Here is a 13,806-nt window from a genome sequence, read left to right as displayed (position 1 = left end):
ATGCGTTAAGAGCTCGCTCAAGTACTGGGGAGCTAAACCATTTAGTGCTTTGCAAGTAATCAGCAATATTTAAAAAAATTTATACGATGTTTAATAGGGAGCCAATTCAGTTGAATAGCAGATGCTTGAGGTTTCAGGGACAGGGTTCATTCCTGGTTGTCTGGGTCCATGGTTTTGTATTTACAGAGCATAGTTTGTTAGTTTCCCATGCATCTGTTCTTGTGGTCACAACACTTATGCTTGACCACTGTATGGTTCTTTGATCAGCATCTGTTCTTTTTCCCAGTGGATTGAGTTTTATATTAGTGATGTTTCACCATAATAAGGTTAATCTTATGAAACCTGTACCAGAAACTGTCATATTTTAATCTAAAACGTTTTTTTAAAGCTTTTTTTAATACTTTGTGAAAACATTTTCATGACAAATTAAGCACACCCCCTCAATTCTCAATATCACAGTGAGGAAAAGGTTTGAGGAAATAGTTTATTTTACAGTGTCCTACAGTGTTACATGTGCATACTTTAGTAATTACAGTAAATTATGTATACATGCAACTAACCCTAAACCAAACAGATTCTTAACCCTAACACTAGTAAGTACATGTTGTTAATGAATATTACTCTGTACTTAAATGTATAATTACACTGTAATAACAAGGAAACCTTAACATAAAGTGTAACCAAGTTACTTTAGCATAAGCCAAAAAAAGAGAGATGCTCATTTCCATATGTTGTTGTTATTACAAATTGATTTTATAATATAAACATAAATATTTAATGAAAAACTTCAAAATTTGAAATGTTGCCATGCCTTGGAAATAAAGTCAGCTGAAGTACTAAAATTAATAAATAAATAAAACAAACCAAATAAATAAATAAACTAGACATTTAGAAACTTAAATTAAAGTTAAAATGAAAACATAAAAATGAAACCAAATTCAAAATATTGATTAATACTATAATATGATGTAAATAATACCATAATAAGTCTCATGTTCTTATTACAGTAATGTTATTTACAATGAATGTTATTTAAATTGTATTTATAGATCATTGTAGTACTACCTTTCATTTATGCTGATTTAAGTTTTTTTAAGCATTGTATGGTAGTATTGTAATTCTAACTAATTCTGTGAGATATTACAATAATGTTATTGAGAATAAATAATTGAAAATAATGCTCACATTTTTGTAAAATTTGCCTAATTATCAAATTATTATTTTAATATTGTTAAAATGTACGCTTTATTTTTTATAATTGCAAAATATATATTTTTTGTGAGATTCCCCAATGTTACACATTTCATCTACATGATGTCATTTCTCTCTTTCACCTTCTCAACTAATTTTTCACCCTCTCATCTCTTTCTACATGTTGTTCTCTCCTCTTCCTCTCTCTCTCTCTTGTTGAATTCTTTGCATCACGTGTTCCGTAGGCGGACGGCGCACCTGACGATGATCTGGACATTCACGATGACCGTCTGTCCTACCTGTCCGCCCCTGGTAGCGAGTACAGTATGTACAGCACGGACAGCCGTCACACCTCAGACTACGAGGACACTGACACAGAGGGTGGAGCCTACACGGACCAGGAACTAGACGAGACCCTGAATGACGAGGTTGGACCTCCAAGCGAGCCCGCCATCACACGCTCCTCGGAGCCTGTCCGGGAGGACCTGCCCGTCATCCAGGAACCTCCTGGATACGGAGGGTACCAGCCTGAACCGCTGAACCGCATCGACCCAGCAGGGTTCAAGGCCCCTGCACCTCAGCAGGTAGCGTTTCTACGAGCCGTACGCCTTCCCTGTTGTCTGGAGGCCGTGGTGTGCGTGAGAAAAGTGTTCTAGCGGCGCTATTGATGGAGGAATGCTTTAAAAACCGTAGTACATTGCAGTACTAGAGAAGTGACAATGACCAAGTAATAATTGTTGCCACGTATTTATTATATGTATTTGTGAGCGTGTAGTTGTGTGAAAGTCTGTGTGTGTGTGTGTGTGTATGTGACAAATATGGCTCGGCTGTTATACTTCACGTAGATGCTGTGACTCTTATCTCAATATGAACACAATGGAAATGAAAGTGAGGACGTTGTGTCTTTAAGAATGTGTAACGATTACCCCATCCTTGTGGTCTAGCTGTCCCCTTATATGTCATGCAAAATGATGTCATTACCAGAAAGTATTATGTGCATGATGGAATTACAGTGTTAAATATATAACTGTGAATGTATTTATCTATATTGGTCCAGTGGCCACCATGATATCAAAAGTGTCTTAGATCTTGTATTACAAGAGCCAAAATATTGTACTGTACTGTAGAATTAAACTGACATCAGACTTACTGTAAAAATAGAACCTTGTTTAGTTGCAAATTATTACATGACATGGTTCCCAGAATCATCCTATTCTGTATGTTAGTGGGATGTTCCTCATTCAGTACAAGTTAAGCTGTGTGAACAGCATTTGTGGCATAATCTTAGCAGTTAAGGCACTGACAGAGGAAGGGCAGTAGGCCTTGAAATGCTTTAAAAGTGTAGTCACTAGAGATGCATTGTTATAAAAAATTCAAGCAATAATAAGCATGTAATTATGCAATGCATATTTGTTATGAAATTCAGATGACTGTTAAATGGGCAGGTTTAAAATGATAAACTATAGTCTAAATAAAACACTAAAATCTAAAATCAACACTGTAATGTACAGGTTGAATTTTTTTGTGCTAAATGTTGTATTTAACAGTGTTAATACATTATTAGTGTTTTTAAAGATTAGATGACAGCAATGGTCAAATATGCAATATCAGCCAATTAAAATAAATTATTTATATACAAGTGCTGTCAATAGAGCTTAACATCAATTGAATCTGGAACATTCCCTTAATAGAACAGTACTGGTGTCAGGTGAGAAAGAAGAGAATCACAGCTGAAGTGCAGTGGTGAGGTTTGACCGCATGTATTAAACATTTTTGAACACCTTCACAGAAAGCAGAGGCTGCTCTCCCCACGCAGCCTGAGCCGCTGGCAGAGACAGCGCCCCCTGCTGTTCATGTAAATGTAGGGGCCCTGAGTGCCAAGGATCTCCCGGTCACCCTCACTCAGGGGGATTTCAGCCCAGAGGCTGGCTCTCTCTTCCCACCTGCCCCTGAGCTAGCTCAACCCCCGTCTCCCGACCCCAACCAATCTGGACAACCCGGGTCAGAGTCCAAGGTACCTCGCTAGCCACCCCGCTCTGGACTGAAACCGGCCCACTTAACGCCCGAGCCCGGTGCCCTCTCTTATCGCCGTCTGCCCTGCCTGTGTGCTGCGGTGCTTTCCTCTAGCTCTTGCATGTGCGCTGTGTGCTTATATATGAGAGCGTCTGTTCTCTATCTGTGATTGTGCGTATGTGTGTTCATAAACAACAGTGGGTATGACAGAGGCCTGTTGCATCAGATCATATAGTTCATGAATCTTCGGGCAAGCCCAGGTCCCCACTGTTGCTTGCCTACTTTTGCATGGGTTTATTTTTCTATTTTTTTTGCCTGTTGAAGTAGAGTTAGTAAATACTAGTGGTGCAATGAATGTGATAAACTGATTTAATTATTAAATTGATCTTTATTTAGATTTAAAACTTGAATTTCCCCCCTCCTATTGACTTTGAAAGGTAGCCTTGCTCTTTACAACAGTGTTCATTTGTAGTGTTTTTTTTTGTTTTTGTTTTAGTTTTTGTCTTCTGACAAAAGTATTCTTAATATTTATATATATATATATATATATATATATATATATATATATATATATATATATTTTATATTCTTTCATTTTTCATCATGTCATATTACTTAATTCAGCAATTTTATGCTAAAATGGCATCTAATTTTAGTCAACAAAAATATTTCACTAGAAAGTAGAAAATTAAACTACAGAACAAAAAAAATGCATATCATGGCAAGGAATTAAGAAGCAAACTAATTGCCTTGTGTTAATGTAGTTACATTGTGGCCAAAACAAGTGAACTAATTCATAATTCGTGGCCACAATATTTAGTTTTTTCTTCCCTGCATGCTCTGTGCGGGGCTCGAAATTAAACTAAATATTCAAACATTATATTTTAATTTAAACCTATAGAAACATTTGTCATTTATCATAACATTTTTGCGAAAACTGCTGCCTTTATGAAAACTCCTGAAATAACTTTATAATGGAACAATCCTTGACATTATTCATCATAATTTGATATTTTGAAACATTCATATTCATTTAGATCATAGGGGTTACACAGACGAGTCGACTTTAATACTCTGCCATGATGCTTTAAGCTTGATGTTGACTAGTTGCTGACCATGGCCTATAGAGGATTAGAAATCTTTGAAGTATACTTTTACGCTCCATTTCCAACAGTTAAAATGACAAATAAATGCATACTCCGAGAGCGCATCACAAGATATGTTTGATTATACCATGTGTAAGCTCAAAATTTATCGGGAGAAAGCACGTTTTAAACTGCTTTTTGTACAAATAAGTTCATTCCTGTTTTAAACGAATCCGCCGCTACATTGTAACACACACATACAAGACAGTAGCTTGCACATCACGGGCAGATCACGCGCACACAGAAACATTCAGTAGCGCCGAAATGTATTGTCAACACTGTTTTGCGATTCATCAATAAAATAGCTTAGAAACTGGAAAGTTCTAGCATATATTTTTTAGTAACTAAAACCCACAACTTTACTATTAGTAGAGAGACGCTGCCAGGTAGAATTATTTCACACGCAATCCATCTCTCACTAATGCATTCATATAAATGTAACCCACGTTCAAGTCTTAGCTGGAGGTTCAAGCTTATTTGTTCATTAAGGATGCCATCAGTGACTAGTCGATGTCGACTCGACTTTAATCACATGTCGACTTTAAAAAAAAACCTGAAGTCGTTTAACCCCTGTTAGATCATTCTACTTTAATAATCTTTTCATATTTTTTTTCTTTTCATATTTTCATCAACAGTATGTTTTAATTAAAATAGGTTAATTATCCTAAATTTTAGCTGCTTTATATATAAAACCCCAAAATGGTTCCTAAAAGGCTACTTCTCAAAATACATTTTATTTTTTGAAGCAAATTGTTTTTGTATATTTCTTTTTCAGTGGGACTTTTTTCTGGCTGATTTTACCCCAATGATTTTGCAGCTTGGCGTGTCATGAGTCATTTTATCTTTCTTAAACTCTGAAACTGTGTAATGGCTGCCTCCATTTGACCTGTTCAATAACTGCCCACTCTGAGTCTTCCTCTATTGCAGGTCTCTCTGCTGACTCTGTGCTTCATTCTTCAACTTTTAATCCGAATATTAATCACTTCTGGTTTCTGTCGTTTCATTCAATTCAAATGATTGCTGTGGTTTTGAGTTTAATGTACAGTTCTTTGTACAGTTTGTTCATAATTTTCCTGCTTTGGCTTTATCAACAGATGTACAAGAAGGATATCTACCGAACCAACGAGCAGGTGCAGGTGAGCCAAAACCCTATGCAGCCCAACTACAACCCCCAGCAGCCCCTCTACCAGGAAGACAAGCCATACAGAGATTACGACCACCAGCCCAGTCGCTATGATGGGGGCTACATGGAATCAAAGGCTCGTAACTTTGACCCTCACCTACATTTTGAAAACAGCGTGCCTCCGTATGACGAGCAATGGGCTCCGTATGACCACACCTCTGGATACGACCCTCATATGCCCTACGAGGATGGTCTGGACCACATGTATGGTCACCCTAAGACGCGGCACGATACGGGCTACGACACGGGTCGACCTCGTTATGGCAAACCTAGCCCTGGACCGGTCCGACACGACGAACCAGCCCTTGCGCGGCAACAGTATAACCAAGAACCACTTCCTCACACTCAAGCCAACTCCCGCTCCCCTGAGCCCCCCAAACAACAGTACTACGACCCCTCCCAGAGACCTTCCTACGCTCAACCACCACAGAGGGGCTACATGAATTCGGAGACCTCTGTGTCCCCTCCCAAACCGGAGTCCCTCTCACCTACAGCAGAACATGAACTTCTTCCTCCAGCCGAGGCAGAGGAAGACCCAGCCATGATGCCCCAGTCCGTGCTCACAAGGGTTAAAATATTTGAGAACAAGCGATCCGTGTCTGTGGACAGAGCAAAAGAGTCTGCAAACTCTGGTATTCGGGTGAGTTGGCATAGTCTGTATTTCTTCTCACTAAATACACACTCTACAGACTAAATAATTAAGGTACAATTTTCTGCTTCCTTTAGCCTGTGGACATGGTGCCTAAACCTGGCGCTGCCTCTGTGCCCAAAGCCAATTCGTTAAGTAACCTGGACCAAGAGAAGGCCTTTAGGTAATGAACTAGCACTTAAAATCAATACATTTGCAGCCACAAACACAATATCATTTGTGTCTACATAAAGAACACTTTTGTAACCAAAACATTACAATGTTTACAAACATTTCAATTTCAAATAAATGCTGTTTTTTTCTTAAACTTTCTATTCAGCAAAGAATCCTGTATCATGGTTTCCACAAAAATATTATTCAGCACAACTGATTATATTAGTGTACTTTTATTGAAATTATTACTGCAACTATTCTATGCATAAAGTATTTGAAGGTACACATGCGTCTTTGATCTGTCAGATCTCCAGAGCCACAGCAGCCCCACCCTAAGGCAGCAGATGATATCATTCGCTCGAATAACAATGACCCTGATGAGGATGAGGAGTACTACAGGAAACAGTTGTCTTACTTCGACCGCCGAAGCTTTGATAGCAAACCCTCCGCACAGCTGACACCTGCCATCAAGCCAGTCCAACCCCAGACCCAACCAGGGTACTACCCCAGGTACACGATCAAATACTTGACCATACAAAAATTCAACTCTGCTTTGTTTCTATTTCACCAGATTTTGTGTAATTGTACTTATAGAAATGTGGATATTGGCAAGTAAATTATAATTTATAATTTGTAATATAAAATTAGTTGGCAGTAAACATGATGACAGATTATATGGCTTTACGTTTGAATCTGGACTTCGTTGTTTGTTTGTCTGTCTGCTACAGGACAGAGTCAGTGGAGAAGATCAACCCTGTTTCTCCAGCCAACCCAGCTGTCCCACCCCCGACCCTGCCTAAACCTGCAGGTAAGTGATTAATGGAAGAATAAAACATTTATTATGTGTGCATAAAGAATGCTGTTCTTTGAACTTTTTATTGATCAAATAATCCTGGAAAAAATGTATCATGGTTTCCAAAATTCCCCAAAATATTAATCTAGCTGTTATCAACATTGATGATAATAATAAGAACTGTTTCTTGAGCACCAAATCAGCACATTAGAATGATTTCTGAAGGATCATGTGACAAGACTGATGTAATGGCTGCTGACAATTCAGCTTTGCCATCACAAGAATAAATTACATTTTTAAAATGGAAATGTGTTATAAATTGTAATAATATTCCACAGTATTACTATATTTTAATCAAATAAATTCAGCCTTGGTTGAACATAAGAGACTTATTTACATACACATATTCTTCCTCTCTCACCCACAGTGACCCCACCGCTAGACCCACACGGATCTCCCAAAGTGAAGCCTCCCAGTCATGAAGACAAAGTTCAGAGCACTTACCTGCCTCAGAAAAGCTTCCCTGAGAAATCTCCTGTTAACGGCACCGGTGAACCTCCAAAGACCAACAGCACTGCCACGTCCAGCTACAACCGTTTTGTGCCCAAGCCGTACACCACCTCTGCAAGGCCCTTCGAACGCAAGTTTGACAGCCCCAAGTTCAACCACAACCTCTTGCCTAATGACTCTCAAAATAAGAAAGATATTGTGAAAGCTCCTATCAGTACCACAGCCAAACCACAGAGCTCATCCCACTCGACAGACCATGACAGCGGCCTGGACACCTTCACCCGCACTATGGACCAGAAACCGAAATACCAGCAGAACAACATCAACGCTGTACCCAAGGCAATACCTGTCAGGTACATTGCCAAGCTTACTTTTTTTTCTAAAATAACTTTATAATGGAACAATCCTTCACATTATTCATCATAATTTGATATTTTGAAACATTCATATTAATTTAGATCATAGGGGTTACACAGACAAGTCGACTTTAATACTCTGCCATGATGCTTTAAGCTTGATGTCGACTAGTTGCTGACCATGGCCTATAGAGGATTAGAAATCTTTGAAGTACACTTTTACGCTCCGTTTCCAACAGTTAAAATGACAAATAAATTCATACTCCGAGAGTGCATCACAAGATATGTTTGATTATACCATGTGTAAGCTCAAAATTTATCGGGAGAATGCACTTTTTAAACAGCTTTTTGTACAAATAAGTTAATTGCTGTTTTAAACGAATCCGCCGCTACATTGTAACACACACACATACAAGACAGTAGCTCGCACATCACGGGCAGATCACGCGCACACAGAAACATTCAGTAGCGCCGAAATGAATTGTCAACACTGTTCCCTTTCGAAAGGGAACTCGCACTGCGTCGATGATGCTATTGGGGAACGCCCTCCACATGAACCGGTGTCTGAAAAACTATCCAATCACGGCAAACGATATTGACCAGCGACAGCCTATGACGTCACTACTAGTGCGACCCGGAAGTATAAAAGGGTCGCCTAGAGAACATGTCATCCTCTTTTCATCTTCAGGGACTGTTTTGTCTAATTTGCAATCACCTGAAAAAGGTAAGAACAATTATGGCAAATGATAAGCGTATCAAGAAGTGTGTGGATCAGTGTCTCAGGTTTCTGAGACCAGATGACACACACAACTTGTGCTGTTTGGGCGAAGAGCACGCACGATCAGCTCTTGAGGGATCTGATTGTGTAGAATGTGAGACTTTTCCTCTAATAAAACTCCGCTCTCGTCTGGCCCGCTTCTCGAGGGAAGAGGGACAGACATCTGTGCCAGGCGATTCAGGTCCTGCTCGCGCTAAGGCAGAGCAGAGACTTGAATCGTGGGGTTTCAGAGGGAGCTCGCCGAGGAGTTTGAAAGAGTTGTTTATCTCTCACGCCCCTCGGAGGCTCGCGAGTTTTAGCTGCCGGATGAGGATGTGTTGTCACTAACATCCTCTGATCTGAGAGCGAGTGCTCTGCTGGCAGCCCAAGAAAGTAGGAGATGGCTGATTAGGGGGTGAATAGGATTTACAACCCGAACCCTCACAGCCACCCTGTCCACGTATGATGAGTTGTGAGTGTTATGGAACACGCTCAGCCAGGCTTTGCTGCCGTAAGAGCGCGTGAGGGGAGAGACCGCTCGTGGCAGACTTTACGAGCGGTTTCTTTTCAGCCATAACGCTCCAGCTCCTGTGAGCCTTCCATTCCTGCCCGATCTATACAATAGATGGAAAAGACATGGAAGAACCCTTGTTCATAGCGCATCTATGGCCATCAGTGAGCAAAGTACGCTGATGTTGAGGGGATGCGTGAACACGGGTATGTGTCGATGCCTCAGTTGACGAGGTTCGCAAACTATCTCGGAGAGGCATCGACACTAAGTGCTCTGGCCCTGCCTTTTAAACAAACATTGCGCTTAAAAGGCAGGGCATACACTATGGCGGATCTGGCTGGTGATGCCTTGCACACAATGGCTGTGTTGCAAGCATACCACGCTGATCTGCTGAAAGATTTTGACCAAGGTTGGGGTCTTTCCCCTGACGCAGTGAAAATGAGCTGCACCGCACTACAGATTAGCTCTCCGTGCAGTCATACAAACAGCCGCCGTGACGAACTCGATGGTGGCCACGTAAAGGCATCTGTGGTCGAACTTGAATGACATTGGGGAGAAAGAAAGCTTTTCTTCTCGATGCACCAGTGTCGCCTTCTGAACTTTTAGGCACCTCTGTTCAGACGGTGATGGGAAAGTTCAGAGAGGCGAAGGCGAGCTCGGCTGCATTAAATCTTGCATAACACTGCGGTCCGAATCTGTACACTTCCTACACCCCAGGCGCTTCTTGCATCAGCCCTGAGGCTGGACCTGTGATGAGGGATTTCTTCAATTTGGAACCTTTCTGTAGGTCTGACGTCGGGTTTGGTAGGAAGTGCTCTCTTTCGAGCTCTTTATGGTGATAGGCCTCCATTTTGTGAATGTCGTTTAGGCCATCGCTCTACAGGCAGCAGGTTGAGCTCTGTAGGTCTCCTCCCTTTACGAGAGTTTTTTAGTAAGGTTGTACAGTAGACCTTGGTTCCCTGTTAGAAAGTATTAAGGGGTGTGTTAGGTAGGGTTTTTATAGTAGTAGAAATAGGGCCCTGAAGTTCCCATATATAGGTAGGCTATGCATACCCTTCCCATAGGCCTCCTCTGATTAGAGTCGTCAGGTTTATATAGTGGGTAGTGCCAATCTGTGGTAGTGAACAGGTTGCCCGTATTATACAAAAAATGTCTAGTCAGGCCACCGTTCATCCGAGCATCAAACAGACATTTCTGCGTGAGATGGATTCCTCCCTATCGGGAGTTTTTCTACTGAGGCCAACGCTCTGTCAAGCTCCAGATAAAACTACAGAGTCAAGAGTTGGCCCTCGTCAGGCCACCTTGATAGCCACCTTATACTAGAGCAGTAGTTCTCCTCTCACTTTTGAGAGTCGTTTTGAGATTATAGTTCTGAACTTAAGACTTATAATATTCGTGTGTCGGCCCTCATGAGACCTTTTCGATATCTGGCTTAGGCTTAGTATCTATAATTTTTGATGGCGGTCTGCTAAACATTCTCACCTCAAGCCTCTCAATATCTGAGTATAGGTTCCTTAGACCATCAGGAGATTTTATTCCTGTAAATCGTTTTTCCTAGTACTAGCCACCTCTTACTCAAGAGTTGTCTGCCAAGGGCCGTCTTTTGCATTAGGTGTAATGCTAGTGGTATAACAGGGTGGATAGCAGCATAGGTAGCAGGCTACCTTCAAAAAGCCTCCCATGCAGAAATCTATGGGCGTTGTCAGGTCTTTCTCTCTAGAGAGTAAGAAGCAGTGTGCTCAGGCCTCCGCCCTTTATAGCATCAAGTGTGGTAGCTGGCAGCAAGGCCTTAAGTTAAAAAATGATTTTTCTTCTGAGCCCCTTGAATATAAGAATTCAAGTCTTAAGGTCGAATGTCGTTGGGCACTTACTGAGGCCTCCATTCCCTTGGGTTTAGTAAAGAAATATAATAAATAAAATATAATAAAATTACAAGATAATAGGCCTCGACCCTGATACATCCTTAAGGGTCATGCTGATATTGCTCCCCTTGTATGTTATCACCATTCACCACCCAGGCTCAGGTAGAGACAAATTATTGACTCCCTCCCACTTGGGATGGTTGAGTATGCTCCCTTAGAGCCAAAGCACTGCCCGGGCCGATGCCCGTGACTTTCGAAACTCTAGGCCTTACAGTAGGCCTCATTGATACTCCGGTAGTATAAGATTGTACTCTCCTTGCTTTAAAGGATTGATAGCACTTCTGCGGAGTACACTGCCTGTTGGCAATGTTAAATTAGTATAACCAGGCCCACAGAAATGTCTGTGAGAGCACCTAGGCTTCTGATGGCTCTGCATACATCCTCGCTATCAAGTAGTTAGGCCTTAACAGGGATTCTGCATCCCTCATCCTGAATGCAGAATCCCTGACAGCATTCAAAAGACAACTGAAAACTCATCTCTTCCGTGAGCACTTAACATAAAAAAAAAAATCTTTCCTTTTCCTTTAAATCCTTGCTTATCTGGCTTATGCTACTCCGAGCAATGTCTGAACTTTGTATTTTGAGCACTTCTTGCGTTGTTTTTGTCTATTCACGATGACTCGCTTGGTTTAGTCCTCAGTTGTAAGTCGCTTTGGATAAAAGCGTCTGCTAAATGACGTAATGTAATGTAATGTAAATGTTAACAGGCCTCATTGAAGGCAGCTCCCTATAGAAGTTGGATGCTTAGCATTGCAAAGGCATTAAATATCATGTTGCAGGCCCCATGGAGCCTCCCTGATTTTAGCCCAGAGCCTGGTCAGACTCAGTACTTATCAGGTTGAGCATAGTGTTCCAGAATCTATCTGAGGACCGCTCTGTTTGAATACTTTAAGCTGCCGTCGGCAGTTTTGTTTTTATCATATTCAGTGAAATCGACACTATAATCCGACAGAACAACATAAATAAAGTGGTTTTAGAAAAAAGCCCGAGCTTCTAACTCCACCTGGCGCGTGTTATTTGTTTTGCAAAAATCCACAGCTCCCGGATCATCGGGTCCAATCAATGCAGGGGGGTGTGAGATCTGACTGTCAATCACAGATCGGGCACACGCCACCCCTCGCGCACGTTACAATCACATGCAAACGCCTGAAGTTCGCGCAGTAACGAAGAGTGATGGCGGATGTATCTCGCTTTCAAAACACTAACAAATCAAGTAAGCTCATTTAGAGTATAAATGACATTAGCAATTGCAATCTATCGGTAGATTAGCCAGGGCAGCATACCTCCAAATACCCCATGGTGTTGATGAATGCTGATGATGAGACGGGCACGCCGCACGTTCACAGATAACCTGGTGCACACGCACTGACGAGCACGAACTCGGTGGGAGGGTATCCGTTGATAGTGGGGGAGGGACATGAGAGTTGTAAACATTTAAAATTTTGCCTAAGTCCTCAATCTGCCAGACTTGCCGACTGCAGCTTTAACTCTCTGAGTCTGGCCGAAAGGTTGAAGGACTCTCACGAGGCCTCCCTGTTAGATCAGCCCAAGACCTGGAGGCGCCCCCCTTATTAGCGCCCCCCTTATTAGGGTCCTTCTCTGTCATCATTTATCACTTATTGAGTGAGTGAACGCTGGCGTGTCTTGCTGCCGGTGCTCACCGAACGAACGCTTTGTTTTGAATTTTACTATGTATGCTAAGTCTATGTCTGGCAATATCCGACTTAACCTGCTGCTGATTGCTGAACGTTTGCTTTGAATTAGTACTATTTTTTAAGTCTATGTCTGGCAACATTTACGACTTACCCTGCTGCTAACTGCTTCCACGTCAACTGTATGCTACCGATCTACTGCCTGCTGTCGGAGCCTCCCATCCTGCACCATCACCGAGGCGGCAATATGTGGACGTTCAAAATGCTACTTTGGATTATACTGCTTGTCACCATCGTAACAGCCATTCCACGGCTGTCTTACTCGGCAGCAGAACTCCACCGGCTTTGATTACGTTCAGCGGCCTCGTCCTGCCTCCTCAGCCAACGTGATATTCTTCGCCGACCAAAATACATCCACCGTGGATCCCGCAGGAACTTCTTATACAATAACTCTAATTCCATCAGCTCATTTTGGTCTACTGGTCATCGCAAGCCACACAGCACAGAGAGAAAAGTTGACCATAGTGTTCTAGCTACTCTTTTAGCTGACCCCGCTGTTTCATTTAAAGGATTAAAATGTTCACTTTTTAATGTCCGATCTCTCTCCAACAAAGGACTTTTAATCGCGGACATTATTGTGGATTCAAAACTTGACTTTTTGTGTCTTACTGAGACTTGGCAACAGCCTGAGGATTACTTCCACCTCAACCATGCATTACCCCCTGAGTTTGTTTACACCAGCCAACCACGCCTCTCGGGAAGAGGTGGTGGTCTCGCTCTAATCTATCGCGAGAAACTCAAAGTCTCGCCAGTCACTGTTACAAAGCCGTCTTCGTTTGAAATCCTGACTGTTCAACTGAATGGTCGTACCCCAACTCTTATTGTGTCCTTTTACCGTCCTCCAAGACCTTCTGCAGTTTTTATTAGCGAACTTACTGCTATTTTATCCGATTTATGTGTATTGTGTCCTA

At 41.7% G+C, this 13,806-nt stretch overlaps 1 protein-coding gene across 10 annotated transcripts in view; it reads left to right on the top strand.

The window, feature by feature from the left end:
* Nucleotides 1-13,806, top strand: part of tjp1a (tight junction protein 1a) — a 54,934-nt gene that overhangs the window by 31,545 nt on the left and 9,583 nt on the right. For 7 of the 10 annotated variants that reach the window (XM_056244924.1, XM_056244933.1, XM_056244930.1 and 4 more), the window contains 7 exons: nucleotides 1,437-1,775; nucleotides 2,981-3,205; nucleotides 5,444-6,172; nucleotides 6,259-6,344; nucleotides 6,641-6,844; nucleotides 7,063-7,142; nucleotides 7,555-7,990. In XM_056244924.1, the coding sequence (XP_056100899.1) occupies nucleotides 1,437-1,775; nucleotides 2,981-3,205; nucleotides 5,444-6,172; nucleotides 6,259-6,344; nucleotides 6,641-6,844; nucleotides 7,063-7,142; nucleotides 7,555-7,990 (2,099 nt within the window). The remainder of the gene's footprint in view (nucleotides 1-1,436; nucleotides 1,776-2,980; nucleotides 3,206-5,443; nucleotides 6,173-6,258; nucleotides 6,345-6,640; nucleotides 6,845-7,062; nucleotides 7,143-7,554; nucleotides 7,991-13,806) is intronic. The other 3 variants (XM_056244931.1, XM_056244929.1, XM_056244928.1) reach the window with 1 other exon arrangement.

This window comes from Rhinichthys klamathensis, unplaced genomic scaffold (assembly GCF_029890125.1).
Source record: "Rhinichthys klamathensis goyatoka isolate OS25496 unplaced genomic scaffold, OSU_Roscu_1.1 h1tg001162l_1, whole genome shotgun sequence".
Classification (NCBI taxonomy): Eukaryota; Metazoa; Chordata; class Actinopteri; order Cypriniformes; family Leuciscidae; genus Rhinichthys; species Rhinichthys klamathensis.
The sequence above is the reverse complement of the archived record's forward strand: the minus strand, read 5'-3'. Positions and strand labels throughout refer to the sequence as shown.